The 16,550-nt window shown below is 32.0% G+C and overlaps 2 protein-coding genes across 2 annotated transcripts in view; one reads left to right on the plus strand and one right to left on the minus strand.

Annotated features, from left to right (window-relative positions):
* The window catches only part of LOC127711661 (poly(A)-specific ribonuclease PNLDC1-like), a 56,235-nt gene that overhangs the window by 26,346 nt on the left and 13,339 nt on the right, over positions 1–16,550 (plus strand). The gene's annotated exons all lie outside the window — the stretch shown is intronic.
* LOC127711668 (uncharacterized) lies at positions 1,959–7,059 on the minus strand. The gene is made up of 3 exons (XM_052217785.1): positions 6,700–7,059; positions 3,939–4,016; positions 1,959–2,624 (listed from the first exon to the last, which is right to left on the minus strand). The coding sequence occupies exons 1-3, from the start codon at positions 6,841–6,843 to the stop codon at positions 2,457–2,459; spliced, it is 390 nt and encodes a 129-aa protein (XP_052073745.1). The 5' UTR covers positions 6,844–7,059; the 3' UTR covers positions 1,959–2,456.

Raw genomic sequence — 16,550 nt, forward strand, 5'->3', positions numbered from 1 at the left:
TACAAAGGGATGGTTAGGATTGACTTTAGGGGGTTATGGCTCAAACCAATTAGTGATTAGGGGAAAACAAGGGTTTTTCTGGTTAAAGGACAATTGAGACAATTTAAAAGCAGTGTAAGGGAGGTAATCCAAATCAATTAAAAGAATACTGTTTGATTACCTCCCTTACACTGCTTGTAAATTATGAATTAAGAAATGATGATTGTCTTGAGTTGATTAGCTGTCAATTTATTTTTAGCAGTTACTATTAATTAATATTAATTTTAGCCATGACTATGTATGTCATTTTATATTTTAAAACTTTTATGATGTATTTAAATGGGTAATTATGGTTGCAAACTCCATTAGAAATTTGAATTGAGATACTTACCATATCTTGAAGGAAAGATTTTTTTTTGGGGAATAAGGGAAAGGGGGGAGGTGAAAAAAATTGGAGGGGGGACAATTTTTCTCATTTCAGATTTCAGAAAGTAAAAGAAAATTTCTTCAAATATTTTTTTGGGGGGTTTATATTCAACAGCATAGTGTATTGCACAAAAGCAAAAAACCGGGATAAAATTATTTTTTTTTTAGGGGGGGGGGGGGTCAATTCACAACAGCATAGTGTATTGCACAAAAGCAAAAAATGAATATAAATTCAAATCATATAACCAATTTGAAGTTCTTTGACTACAGTTATTCTGTGTCAGAAACCTATTATGTGTCAAAAATTAAGTTACAATCCAAATTCAGACCTGTATCAAGCATGAATATTGTGTCCATTTTGGCCCCAACTTTTCAGGGTTGGACATCTGCGGTCGTATCCAGCTGCGCTCAGCGAAGTAATTTATTTTAACATTTCCTCCAGATTTTTTTGAAAATAAGATAAAAATTAGTTTTATTAAATGACTTGTAAACTGGGAGCAGAATAAAAAAGGAAAAAACCAATTTTCCTCTTTTTTCCCTCTAATTTCTGACAAGTGCAATTAGGTCTAAATTTGGACCAGAATGTAATAAATTTATTCTATAACCCATGTATTTGAGTAAAAAAGATGAAAAACAAAGACAATTCTGTTATATTAGTATTTATTTGTTACATTTCAAAATAAATTTATACTGAATTCTACACTTAGCTGTACATTTTCAGTCAACTCTCTGTAAAGGATGCAACATAGAATAAATTTATTCTAAATGCATGGTGCTTTCTGTATATGATAATTTATAAAATAAATTTATTTTATAGAGCCCTTATATGCATATTATTTGCGGAAAAAACAGAATAAGTTTATTCTACATTTAATGTGATGCATGACTATATGAAATAAATTTATTTTGAAAATAAAGTTATCTGTATGGTGAGGCTAAAATACAGAATAAATTTATTGTACATTCAATGTGATTTATGATTATAATAAAACATGAAATAAATTTATTTTATAGAGCCTTAACATCTATTATAAGTTCGAGAAAAACATAGAATAAATTTATTCTACATTCAAAATGATTTATGATTATACTTATATATAAAAAACAATTATTTTAAAAGTCCAGTAATCTATATGGTGAGGCTGAGACACAGAATAAATTTATTCTACACTCTAAGTGATTTAGAATTTATGATTATAATAATATATAGAATAAATTTATTTTGAAAGTAAAGTTATCTGTATGGTGAGGCTGAGACACAAAATAAATTTATTCTACATTCAATGTGATTTTTGTTTTATATAATAATATATAAAATAAATTTATTATGAAAGTACAGTAAATATGTTAAGGTTGAGACACAGAATAAATTTATTCTACATTGAAATTGCTTTATGATTATTATGATATAAATGAAATAAACTTTATTTTAAAAATCCTTTGAAATGTTTATCTTTTTTTGCAACATAGGATGTTTTGATAATTGTGAATTTTGATAATATTAAATATATTCACAAAATAATTAAATAAGTACATTTAGGAAACAGAAAATAATTATTCCATCAATGTTTCAACCATGATAAAAAAAAAACAGGATGGTATAGTCATTTATAAAAGTACTCGACATGATTAAACTTAAAAAAATTTAAAAGAAAATTCCAACGGTCTTATTTATTACAGTCATGACAGTCAAACTGATAAAGAATGTTTTGTTCATGAATTATACCTTTTTCCTCTGTCAGTTTTAATACTATTAAATATTCCAAAAGTATTGCAATTATGATTATATCCAATTTATCTTATCACAAATATTCTTGTGGAACAGTTCAGAAAGCATGTAAAACAAAAGTAATGCTTTATGGCCAAAAATCAATTTCCTTATTGTTTCGATTTATCATGTGATGGCATACAAACATTTAAAAAAATACATCAATTTGAAAGTCATTTTGGTTTGCTTATATAATCCTGAACATTTTATTTAATGTTTTGTCAATGGTCATCTGTTAGAATAATTCTGGGGTATTTTCACACAAGACTGTCTTCGTTACAATCTATTTGGTATCAATCGTTTGGACATCTGATCTTTTAATGATATAGCTGGAATTTTTCATCTTAAAACTCTTCTTAACTTTTCCAACAATTGTCTTTGTAAATGTTAGCTTTGTATCTTCTAATATTCCCAAATACATGTTTCCATTATTTCGTTCAACCAAAGCTATCTGAAAGATTAAATAATAAAAAAAAACAGTTCATAAAAAAAATAAATGGAAAATGTGTCTATGGGCCACAAATGCCCCCGTTTGTAAATATGCACGTGTCAACTTCCACATTAAGATACAGGATTCACGTAGTTAAGACTGTTTTTTGATTATAACATTCGGTTGAGGCAAACTAAAGTTAGAGAACTGAAATGAATAATTCGGCGATTTTTATGTTTATAAAGGGGCATAACTCAATAACAATAAAAGTGATGCGAGTAAATTTCGAGCCTGACTTGTTTTTGTGGTAATAAGCATTGTATATGAGTTTTATCACATTTGGTTGAGGCAAACTAAAGTTAGAGAACGGAAACGAAAAATTCAGCAATGTTTTATGTTAATGAAGGGACTTAACACAAGAACGATAGAAGTGAAGCCACCCAATTTCTATCTTGATCTGTGTTTTATGGTAATACGTATGCATTGTGTAAACGAGTTATTTTTTTTGCTTGAGGCAAACTAAAATTAGAGAACAGAAGCGAAAAATCCAGTAATTTTTATGTTTATAAAGGGGCATAACTCAAGAATGGTAAAAGTAACGCCACCCAATTTCGAGCTTGATATGTATTTTGTGGTAATAAGCATTGTGTATAAGTTTTATATCATTTGGTTTAGATAAACTAAAGTTAGAGAACAACCAAGTTTGGGGACGTTCGGGTTGGACGGACGGGACATACAGACATAAAACTTGATGCCCCCACCGCTACGGAGGGGTCATACACATATTCATTCATAACATATTTGAATCAATACCAGTAATAATTTTCCAAGTATAAAAGTGATATAATCCTCTTTTCAAAGAAAACATGAACTCGATATCACGTTACAAACTGTACATCTGTCCCTTTTTTTACGTTGCCTTAACTGAAAAAGCTTTTTTATGCTGATAAAGTTATATTTCAACTCTGTCATCTTTTTAAAAGGAATCTTGTATATTCACCAAACAACAATCTATTAATCAATAAACGATACCAATCACCTTACTTGTAGCTATCATACTGCATATGACAATTTTCCAATGATGCATTTTTTCAAGAGCATAAGTATTGCCTTTTGATACAACTTAATTAACCCCTTGTCATTCTCAAAAACATGAAATAAAATTGCCAAACTACTCTTTACAATAATCTTAGGATACGAACAAATTCTTTCATTAAATATTATGAGTTAATTTGTAATATTGATGTGTTAGTCATCAAACATGACCATATTGACAGATCCTGGTTTAAAAAAGACAAACAGAGTTGAAAGTTTGATGGAGATAATACAACATACCTCTTTATTATCCTTATTCTGATAGTTTTCCTTGAATGATTCTTGCTCTTCATTATGTTCTGTACTAGTCTTTGTTTTCTATAAATAATTAAATGTTTAAATCAATAAGCATAACTTTAATTTTCTGAAAACTATATCACATTCAAGGTGCCCTTGGGCAAATAGTCCTGCAAAGATGTGGAATGTTCATGCTAAGCATACCTCCTTGTAACTCAAAGTGTGAGCAAATAGGAAGTAGATGTTCATAAAAGTAATCACACTTTCCAATTCATCCCCGTCAAAATCTTGACCAATTATGACGTCATTTTGCCAAGTAGTTTCTGAGAAAAATGTAATGAAAATGGTTGTTGAAAGAAGAGATGGGTGGAAGAACAGACAACAATACAGACGAAGTGATTTCTGTGTAGGAGCAGATCTAGAGGTCTTATATTTGTTTTTGTTCTTTTAAATCTTTTCATAAATGTCATACAACTTTCCCTAAAATTTACATTTTAAAGTGGCTTAACTCCTGATCATAAAAAGTTGACTCAGATTGCACAATGCACCCTTTTAGTGCATATTGAAATTGTTGCAAGAACAAAATGGGATATTAGTATTAAGTGGCATTTCATCATAAGCAAATTACATGGGTGCGTAGAAAAATTTGCCCTAAGCATATTAAAATTGCGTCAAATATGACTGTTTTAAAAGCGTCAGATAACTTTTGAATTATTTAAGAAGTTGAATATTATAAGTATTGACGATGGGCAGATGGGTATAAAAGTTAATTCAACTTCTTTCTGATATCAGCATTTTACATAAATGTCATATTAGTCTGTGGTTCTCCTTAAACTGATCCAAACTCAAACTTTAACATGCTACACATGCAATAGCTTTATACTTAATGAATCATGGTTGAGGTGGACCCATATAATCTCCAGAGAAATGAGAAGTGCAAATTCTAATAAAGCTATAGATACCAAATATCATTGTATTACCAATAATGGTTCATCTTAAACTAACCTTATCAAAAACATTAACATGTAAAGTAAGCAAATGTTTCAGAGAGAATAGACGATGAAGGAGCAGCCGGATCTAATCGCCGTAGAAATAAGATATGCAAATGATTGTACAACTGCACACCACATATCAAGCCCCTCGCTCTAAAATTCATAGTATATTCCTTTTCATAGACTAACCGATACATTGCACGCATTTTTAACATAATGACTTCTAATACACTAATTACAATTAAGGACGAACTATTGTCAAAACATGAGTGGGCGTATTGCGTTTCCGCTAATTTTTCAAAGTTCCAATACTAAGTTTCCGAAAACTTAAAGTATACGTTTCCAGAATTGTATTTATTACTTTTCCGGAAATTTATCTGGAATTAAATCATAAATATTTGAATATATGTTAGATAATTATTTATTGTACACTTTTATACAAAAACGTTTCTGATTTTAAATCTACAATATATAAGATATTACCAGTTGACTACGACTATACAAGGACAAAAATTCGGATTTTTTCCTAAATGGCTGACACACTTCTTTGGTTTGGCTTACTTGCCAAACAATAATGTTAAAGAATGATTTGTAGAATTAATAACAGACGCTCCATCTGAAGATAAATGCATGAAGTTTGCAGATTACATATTGGAATTTTATATAGATGGCAATTCGAGATTTCCGCCAACCAATGGTTCCGAGTATTTTAATTTCCACTTAAACAAGCAGTTTTACGCTAGCCATCCTAACCTTTTAGTCTTTGTCGATGTGCTATCAAAACTGCAAATAACATTATCGTAAAGATGAGAACTTTATCTATTAAAGCACCCGTTCGAAAATATGAAAAGGAGAAGATGGACTTCCTTGTTGAAAAAAACCCACAAAACTTTTAAATGGTGAATGTACTACTGTGGATTTTGTACGACGTGTTGGCTACAATTTTATTATGACTTTGCTTTCGTTCAACAGGTATTCCTTAATTATTTTCCCGGAAAAGTTATCATTATTTTTTTTTCAGGAATCGTAACTATTTTCTTGCAAAAATAAGGTATTTCTTTCCGGAAATGTGAACTTTTTTTCCCGGAAACGTCATATTTTTTTCCTGGAAAAGTAATGCCAATTTCCGGAAACGTAAAATGCCGATATGGGGCTATGAGTTATATTACCTTTAATCTTCTGCACTTTCAAAACCTTTTGCAAAGAGATAAGAAAGGACACTTTTATAAAACATCAATTATGATTCATAATTTCAGCATTCTAAGATACTTGTTACAAAAAAGCCAGTTAAAAGTTTAAACTTTTAAATAACCTCAGTCTCTAGATTTACCTCAAAATTTATCCTACAATTTGCTAAGGTATAGTCTTCAGGGTCGGATCCAGGGATATTGAAAGGGGGGTAATCGATAAAACTGAGTCTATAATGGCGGGTAGAGAGTTTCTATATTTAAAATGAAATTTAATATATTCTCCAATCAAGAGGTGGGTGTCACTGCTCTATCATTTATCTAAATGTAATATTCAAAGTTGTTCTTGTTTATTATACAGTGATCGATATTAATCTATGTAGTGCAATCGTAAAAATTTATGCAAATTGATATTGGCAGATGCGGATCGATCGAGGATTTCAAAAGGGGCACGAGCAGGGCAACGCTAGAGGTGAGACTTGTAAAACGTTTAGTATGTATTAAGCATAAATGTCGCTCCATGAGGGGATCCCAGTATCCTTGACCCCCACCCCTAATCCCACCTAATTTACTGAGAAAACTAACCTCCAATTTCTTGAACTGTGATGAATGTTGCATATATACGAAACTGGAAGACGGTTCCCGTCTATTTTCAACCTCCCTCCTTCTAATGTCCACTTGTCTGTCATCTTCGTTGCACGTACATAGAGAATAATACCAAGTAATCATACATATACAAAATTATTGATCCGTGTCGTCTTGTAATTAATTATCTTGTGTTTCCATTTGAAGTCTTCTCGACATGTGGTAACACTAGGGGGCCTACAATCAACGTACGCGTGCATTACATAAAATTGATAAAAGGCTTTTAAGCCGCGATTTGTTTGGTGTAATTAGTAATATTTTAACAACTTCTGATAGATATGCGACACTAGTTTGATAACATAAATTAAAAAAAATCGAATGTTGTAAATTATTTGAATCTTTGTCAATTCCTAGAGGTTATTAATGTCTTTTCATTTTATATCCTTCAAATAACATAATACGCTTATAAAATTGGACAACTGCAAAAGTATAAGGGTCTGGATAGATGGTTCTGACTCAATCGGTTTTGTATTCTTTAATTTTTAAAACATTTTTTTTTTCTATTCTTTATAATTTTTCTCATTATTCTCTATTTGATCACCCTTTTATTTTCTATTCTTTATATTTTTGGTCTTGTTTTCTCTTTATGTTATATGTTTTGTTTGTTATTCTGCGTTTCCCCCATAATTCTATATTCTGTAAACTCCACCCAGACCCTCAAGTATTATTCACGATAAATAGGCGATTGGGCATGGGTACCCTTTTTTCTCACCCTTTCTTCTATTTGTTTTAAAAGATTTGTAATAAATTCATGATTTTTGTTTAACTTATCTTCATTTGTGCTTGCTTTCGTATTTTAACTACAATTTTACAATTTAAACACTAGTTTCTACGTGCTGCCTTTAGTCCGGATTAAATAGATAAAAAATATTGAAATGTTAAAAAAAATGTTCATACAAGAGAGAAAAAAAGAGGGTCTATGTTCTAAGCTCTGACTAGTTATTCCTAGTATAGCTATTCCATGTTACGGCATATCTGTTTCTTTTACATGCAGGATATATATGCATGCATGATACAAAAAATGCATAAAAAATAAAAAAGAATAATACAGCATCAAAGAATTGTCCAAGAAAGGAACGGAAAGTAAAACAATTTATCAATTTAGCAGAACACAAACCGGTGTTACAAGTACAAAGGTCTCGTCACAAATTACTTGTAAAAAGGTATTGAAATGATACGATATTATAGGGAAGATGCTTGTTGGAAAACTGGAAAGCCAGCATCTAGGACAGGATAGTACTTTAGGGCCAAACATGTCTCTAGTTTTTATTTTTATAAGCCCGTCAATTTTTGACGGAACGTATTATGATATACAAATGTCCGGTGTCCGTCCGTCTGTCTGTCCGTCTGTCTGTCCGTCTGTCCGTCTGTCTGACCGGCGTAAACATGTCGCACCGTAACTTGAGAATGACTTATCCAAATTTCATGTAACTTAACATAGTTGTTTCTTATGATGGTCAAACGATCTGTATACTTTTTGGTGAAAATAGGATTAAATCTTTTTGAGTTACGGGACTTAGTAACTAAAACAGGTGTGTGTTTTTTTTTCACATGTCGCGCCGTATCTCAAAAACAATTAATGATTATTGCTTAAAACTTTACACACTTCTTATTTATATTAATCTTAAGATCTGTATACTTTTTAGTGATGATTCAAAATTTTATTTTAGAGATATTGAGTATTTTGTTAAAAAAGGGGGAGGGGTTTTTCACATGTCGCGCCGTATCTCAAAAACAGTTTATGATTATTGCTTAAAACTTTACACACTTCTTAGTTATATTAACCTTAAGATCTGTATACTTTTTGGTGATGATTCAAAATTTTATTTTTGAGTTATTGAGTATTTTGTAAAAAAAAGGGGAGGGGTTTTTCACATGTCGCGCCGTATCTCAAAAACGATTTATGATTATTGCTTAAAATTTTACACTCTTCTTAGTTATATTAATCTCAAGATCTGTATACTTTTTGGTTTTGATATAAAATTTTATTTTTGAGATATTGATTTTTTTTTTAAAAGAGGGGTTTTCACATGTCGCGCCGTATCTCAAAAACGATTTATGATTATTGCTTAAAATTTTACACACTTCTTAGTTATATTAATCTAAAGATCTGTATACTTTTTGGTTTTGATTCAAAATTTTATTTTAGAGATATTGAGTTTTTTGGTAAAAAAAAAGGGGGTTTTCGCATGTCACGCCGTATGTCAGAAACTATTTATGCTTGTTGCATAAAAATTAACACACAAGACGACGGGCGTATCATGCGCTCATGGCGCAGCTGTTTATTTACCTATGAATTTCATGGATAGTTAAAAGTCGGGCAAATGATTTATGGCTTCAATGTAAACATATGATTCCTTTAGAAGATTATGAATTTATCATTTCTTTGGTTTCAATGAAATTGTCAAATGATTCTGATTTTTAATTTTTAAACTGAATGTTAAATGATTTGAAACACATAGAAAAGAAGAGAAAAGGGGAAGGTACATGTAAGCTGACCCTAAAGTAAGATTGTGTTTATAATAGCAAAAATGTCATATTTTTTTTCTAATTGGGAAAAAAATAATTAAACAGAATAAACTAAAAAGGGGGTTTATACTCTAAGCTTGGTATACTATTTCCAGCTCGAGATTTCCAGTGCAGTCATCAGTGCATGTTCACAGATCGCAGTTGTAGTAGAACTTTCAAATCATGCAGCAAAGTATATTCGCTTTGTCCGTTTTCCAAGACTTATTTTTACGCATTTTGCCTCCAATGATACAGGTAAAAGTAAGGGGATAAACAGCAATTCTGGTGTGCTTTTACACTTTATTCTTCTCAGTTTACATGCCAAGCTATTGCCAAGTTATGAAGTCCATCCTAATGAGTATAGACATTTGTTTACAAAGCATGCAATACCATTCTCTCTTTTTCTCTTAAGTCGTCTTTTATTAGATATAAAACACAAGCTCAAATTCTCAAAACGTCCAACAATACGCGCATTTGCAATCCGATACCTCATCCGGAATGCTCAACGATGATATTGATTATTTGTGCATGCGCAAACGGATTGCCGAACAAATAGATATATTAACTTTTCTTCCGGCTTGCCGATTCATATATATTTCTGATAGAACAAATCAAGTCCTTACTATACAAATCCTTAAACAAATATATAAAATGGGAACATTATAATTATCATGAATAAAGTAAGTTAGAACAAAAGATGCGTGAAAAAATGAAAATCCTTAAATTAGAAAAAATTTACCTAAATAGAAAATAGTTACACCTATGGTACAACCAAGAATTTGTATTTTATTAATAGTAAGAAGGATTTGGCATCTCGTGGTTTATCGTCAGGCGAGACTTCGCTACTCGCCACTACTACTTGTCATTTACGATATCGGACCATTATAATTCGGTAATTATTTTGTATACATGATCTTGTTATTTTTTAATTTTTGTTTCGTATAGACATACAAAATCCTTGGTACATCCATGGAAGTATTATATTGTCAATATTATACTTTCATGGTACAACCGTGTTATCTGAATAGATCTCCGACTGTGTCACACTCACAACTGAAAAGTTGGTATGTGCTGCTGATCAGTTTATAGACACTTAAGGGTGACTGGGGAATAGAAATATGGTAACTTGCTTTGTCTTTATCCGCCAAAATAGTAAAATTTAAAACCCGTGTAAAAAGCTTACCGCCCTTCATCCCGGTCTACCCTTATTACAGGTATTCCCCAAAGTATGTATTCTTTTAAAATTGCTTCTAGTCCCGTGCACGCATGAAACTTTTGCCACTGCACGTTAAGCAACCAACAATCAATCGATTTTATAGAAAAGATATATGATCTTACACCAAAACAATGCATAAAGTCATCCGTTTATCTTTTTCTACAAAATTATATATATGCAGATGACATTTATAATACTAGACCACATATATGACACTTCGTCTATACCTGAGGGTGAGGATAGTGGTTTACAGAATAGAGAATAATGGACAAAAATATGAAGAATAGAGAAAAATTGTCTAAAAATTGAAGAATACAGAAATGAAAGAACCATCCAGACCCTCGTACTTGTGAGAACGTAGGTTGGGGCCTTGCCCTCCATTTATTCAAATTAAAGCTTTATTTTGCTTATGAAACATTGTGATTAGAAATGGTTGGTTTTGTTTTCAATCGATCTCCAAACCCTTGAGTCTGGGTGCTTAAACGAAAATATTGATTGATTGGTGTTCAACGCAACTTTCAGCCCTATTGATTTTTTCGTGGCGATCAGTCTGTAATGGTGGAGGAACCCGGAGTGCCAAGAGAGAATCTACGAATTTTGGTGTGACAACTGATAATCATAGTCAATTAAGATTGTAGTTGAATGCACCTGCCATGTGCGTGGTTTGAATTCACAACCTCGGGCCCCTAAAAACGAAAAGATGAAGAAACCAAAAATCGCGTCCATATGTTTAAAATGTACACTGTAAATAAAATCTTTAACGTAATAAAGAAAAGTTTTCACTTTATATATATAATCATTATAAATACCATTTTTAAGTAAATATTATAGATATATAAAAATTATATTTTTTTCAAATTATAATCAAAAGTGCATTAATTGTAATGGAATTCAATAGCGAAACCGCGACTAAAAGAGTTTTCAGCATTTTAAGACAAAAAAGACGATTTTTTAGTTTGCTGAACGTGTAGCGGCTAAAATTACGTGCATATCCAGGACTATAGAAAAAAATTATCAATAAATCCAGTAGATAGGTTCGTAGTGAAATGTCCTCATTGTCTTGTGTAAAAAGCTCTTTTGAAGCCCCCGCAGGTACATGTATAATCAACTTTGTAGTAAGTGCTTCGGTACTGTCATATAATTTTTTCGTTAATTCGCCATTTATTGGTTTATAAATTACATATAAAACAATAACCCGGATAAATAATTCCCGACCCATGATAGTGTTTGTATTTTATAAGAGGATAACGAAATTAGCGAATTATATTTATTCAGATTGATAACCATGATGGAATAAACCACTTTTTTATGTACCTTTTTACCGTAAGGTGCTCGCGTAATTGTTTATATGAAGATTGATTAGGATGACGATGAGAACGATCATCATGTCTAATGTCCAGTGGTAACTATTACATACATATTCAGAACGACAACCTATAATGGTTTACTTTTATATATTGTGACTTGGATGGAGAGTTGCATATTGGCACTTATACCAAATCTTCTTATATCTATTATGATATTAACACGTTTTGTACTAGACAAGCTGAGCCAGGTTGTGGACGTGTTTATTCAGAAGATAAAAAAAAACTCTTACTCTGCCAAGACACATTATTCTAACTTCAATCGTACCAGTCTTCAAATGCTTTCATTACCAATAAACCAATATGTTTTCTTAACCTTCATTATTTGTTTGGCCGGAACAATGACATAATATCGTGGAACAGCCATTGCCTTTTTTACGGAAAGCGGGAACAATAAGCTAATTCTACAAGTATTCCGGTATTCCGGACGGCAACGAAAAAAAATCAACATGCAAATATATATGGGGGATCAGTATACCGTTATTTACACATCAGACTGTACTGGTTATACCTAAACTTTGGATAAACCAAACCAGGTACTTCATATATGAGTAATAGGCAATGTACGCCCTCAATTTTATAGAATTCATTCATAACTATTTGTATCATTTGTAATCATCAGTCAAATGTATTCTACAAGGATCACCAGTCCTTCACCTTTCATTTGATATCTATATAACTTACCAAAAATTGTTTCGCATAGTTTGATGTTTACACCTATACGTAAGAACTACTTTGTTTTAAATATGTACTAGCTACTTTCCTTTTTGACCGTGCCCAATTTGGTGGTGTAACATCTTACGAATTCTATTCAAGTTCTTTTTGCAAAATATTTCGCTCTTGCTGGTGCTAAGGGCCGTCTTACACTCGCAGTGAGGTGAGAGCCTTTTTGCTCCGTGTTGAAGGTCTCAATGTGACTTTGAGATTAAATACAGCAATTAAAGCGCTGTTCCGTTGCTTTTTGTGTGTTTTTTATTGCTGTTCTTATACTGATTTTGTGTCATGGATTGATACCCCATATCCTTTGTTTTTCTATGGAAAAAGAGATGTTGCTTTAAAAAAAAAATAATTTAAGAATTGGTATGTTTAAAACTTCGATACTACTAGTAGAACATAAACTAAGACATGGTGGTCCTCTATTTTAGGGTACACTGAAAGTGTAATATTTATTCATTCCTAATAGGACGCAAAACGTTTGCTGCCTCATGAAATTCTGATGATTGACGTAGTATAAAACTACATGTTTGAGAAAGAAGATGGATACCTCAAAACTTGATTTTTAATTGTAGGAACTAAACGAAAAAGAGAAGTGTAATATGAAATATTATGATTCTTTTTACATTCTACAAAAATGATTAGTTATCCTATGCTAATTACCCATATCATATTTTGATTACCACATACCGTGGCCATCATATAAACCTAATAAACATCCGACTGTAAAATTTCGCACGATAGATAATGACGAACAAACGACGGAAATTACATAATAGATCCACAGCGTGTGCATTTGGCTCTATCTTAATAAATGTGTCAGTACATGGAGGAAAGGTCCGTTTCAAATGTTATTCAAAGATTAGGAGCGACGATTCAATATTCTATTTGTGTATTGTTCTTGTCGTGATTGTAACGGCACCAGGAACAGGAACAGAACAGGAGAGATAACAGAAGTCTGTAAGTATCTATTTTATGTATTTATATATTTACATAGATATCATAAACCTTTCATGTCTGCTGTTGACAAATTTTCATATAATTATATGCACTGTTTTAGTAAACCACAGATGTCATGCAGTCTTTTCGAACTTAAAAAACCTCCCTGAGAAGACACACCTCATTCGAATCTTTCTTCTCAAATGTATGCCTAAATGTACATCAAATTGATAATTTTTATGGACAGGCATTTTCGAATAATTCCTAAAAAAATGTATTAATTCCAACGGCAGGAAATTTTAAATGGTAAATCGTTTACATGTTATCTCGGGGGAAATGTTCACACTAAACCATGTTAACAGTGCATTTTTCACAAATATAATATAAAATGTTATATTATGCAAAAACATTATATCACAACGATTCGGAAAGAATGGAATTGGTCTCAAGAACCTTCGCCTGGTTAGGGTACACAAAATGAAAACCCGACCACAGGCGATAGGAGGTATGGACCTCATTTTTCTCTATTTATATTTGTTTGTGTATTTATTTAATTTAGTAAATACTTCTTTATATTTAAACTTATTTTTACCTATCCAATGCGTTCTTGATCTTGTCGATACGATGTAACAATAACAGTAGTTCATATCAGAGACATAAAATATATATATATTAATATGAGGCAAATAACTATTATCGTAATATTGTATGGATAATAAATTTTGCACAAAACTTGAACAACAGCTTTAACATAAAGAAAATTTCGTTACAAAGTATTCCTGAATGAATGTCGTAGGAATTTAGGGAGCTACCATTTGATTTTTATGGGGGGGAGGGGGGGCTGGGGCTAGGATGAACGAAGAAAAAAAAGGCAGGACAGAATAGAGTGAAAAATAAAAAGGCAGGACAGAGATTACAACTAAAAAAAATGCAGGACAAAATTTTCCATCCTAGCCCCCCCCCCCCCCCCCCCCCCCCCCCATAAAAATCATATGGTAGTTCCCTTAGAACGTACCAATTCATCATGTTCATACTTGTTTTTTCGCGGGGTTTTAGTTTAGTTCAAATATATTTTATTTGCAAAAGTAGCAAAAGAGATTGGACATAAGTTTTAACAACATTAGTGACGTCCTCTCCCGCGGGTTTTTTAGAGAAGGTAAACATTCAGACGAAAAAATTCGTTTCTTAACTCTGGAAGAGTTCAAAAGATGAAAAGGTGACACAATTTGCGGATAATTAAGCGTTCAACCATTTAATTTTTGGTTTATAAATAATGCCATGTTTGTTTTCGTTTGAAAAGTTTCTCAGGTACTTTCATAGCTTACTTTACGGTATGGATTTTTCTCCTTTCTGGCCGTACATGTACGTGGTCTATTGTTACTTAAATATACGTCATTAGGACTCTTCTGCCTCTTGTGGATAGTTGTCTTGTTGGCAACCATACCACATCTCCTTATTTTATGTATATGTTTCTTTATTCTACATTGGCTAGAGGTATAGGGGAGGGTTGAGATCTCACAAAACATCATTAACCCCGCCGCATTTTTGCACCTGTACCAAGTCAGGAGCCTCTGGCCTTTGTTAGTCAGTATGTTTTTTTTAATTTTAGTTCATTTATATGTTTTGGAGTTGAGTATGACGTCCATTTGCACTGAACTAGCACACAATTTTATTTAGGGGCCAGCTGAGGACCACCTCCGGGTGCGGGATTTTCTCGCTGCATTGAAGACCCATTGGTGGCCTTCGGCTGTTGTCTGCTCTTTGGTCGGGTTGTTGTCTCTTTGACATATTCCCCATTTCCATTCTCAATTTTATATCAATTTCTTATATCATGAGTTTTAAATTTGCAGGAACGCTTACTATGGACGTATGTTGCACTGCATTATCATATTCCTTGCCTTTAATGAGACCTGGGGACAAAATACGTGCAAGTCGGTTATTTTAATATCTTTTCATACACGGATGTATGCATTTCACTTGATACGGTCCTCTGAGTTAAACAGTTTAAACTATGATTAAACAGTTTAAATCAGTCAATCAATACAGTTCACTTCCTTTATCAAATGAGTGCAGCTTTTCAAACTTCTTTTTCATCTCAGTTTATTTTGGCACCTCCTGCAGGAATGATAAATTTCACTACCATTGAGTAATACCATTGTCTGACTTTTCTCTTGAAGAAAAATAGTAAAATTGTAGGCTTTAGCATATACCGGTATATCATGTAAATGTATATTGCACGAACCGAAAAGCACAGCATTTATTATTAAATGTTGTGAAAGATCAAACTCTGGAAGAAAAATAGTGTAAGTCCAGCATAAGTATAAACATACTGGCTTCAGCCATAGTTATTTTAACCATTGGTTACGATGCTTTTATTTGTAAAAAAGGTTGAATTGAATTAACAAAATGTAAATGTTCAAACATGAGATAAATTTACTGCTTATATACCATTATTAACACATGACATAGGCAAATTCTCTTTTTTCTTATAGTGCTATAATCTGGATAATGCACAGTAAAGGTGTTCATTAACTACCTCAGATATACTGCACTGTTCAAATGAACTCTTATCTTCAGGGGCGGATCCATTTTTTTTTCAAAGGCATAGGGGTGTTATTCCATAAAAATAAGTTTGTCAATTTTAGGATTAACCTTAATTTATTTTCCAATCAAAAAAAAAAAAGGGGGGGGGGGGGGGCGTAAGTAAACTTTTTTTAAAACATTTGTTAATGGAAAAATAAATGTTCTTAGAAAGGTATCTTTATCTTCAGAGTTTTATATGAAAGTTATTTTATTTTGTCCGTCTGGCAGGTTTTAATTGACTTCGACCTCATTTTCATGGTTTATTTGACAGTTTTTAGTTGTGTGGTTGGATCAATTTCTCGAGCATTATAAGCAATAGGTCAATTATATGTAGTGTATGGAACAATTGTGAGGTGCCTGTCTGTGGGTCGGTGTTTACATGACCTTGACCTCATTTTAAAGGTTTATTGTTCAATGTTTAGATTTTGTGGTTAGATCTGTTTCTCATGTTCTATTAGCAATATGAC

Source organism: Mytilus californianus, unplaced genomic scaffold (genome assembly GCF_021869535.1).
Source record: "Mytilus californianus isolate M0D057914Y unplaced genomic scaffold, xbMytCali1.0.p SCAF_8, whole genome shotgun sequence".
Lineage (NCBI taxonomy): Eukaryota > Metazoa > Mollusca > Bivalvia > Mytilida > Mytilidae > Mytilus > Mytilus californianus.

Excerpts from the sequence above, each read along its gene's own strand:
- LOC127711668 (XM_052217785.1), bottom strand. The coding sequence starts at position 6,843 with ATGATTACTTGGTATTATTCTCTATGTACGTGCAACGAAGATGACAGA. Across the intron at positions 4,017-6,699 it reads CACAGTTCAAGAAATTGGAG|AAAACAAAGACTAGTACAGA; the intron begins GTTAGTTTTCTC and ends AATTATTTATAG. Across the intron at positions 2,625-3,938 it reads AGAATAAGGATAATAAAGAG|ATAGCTTTGGTTGAACGAAA; the intron begins GTATGTTGTATT and ends TTAATCTTTCAG.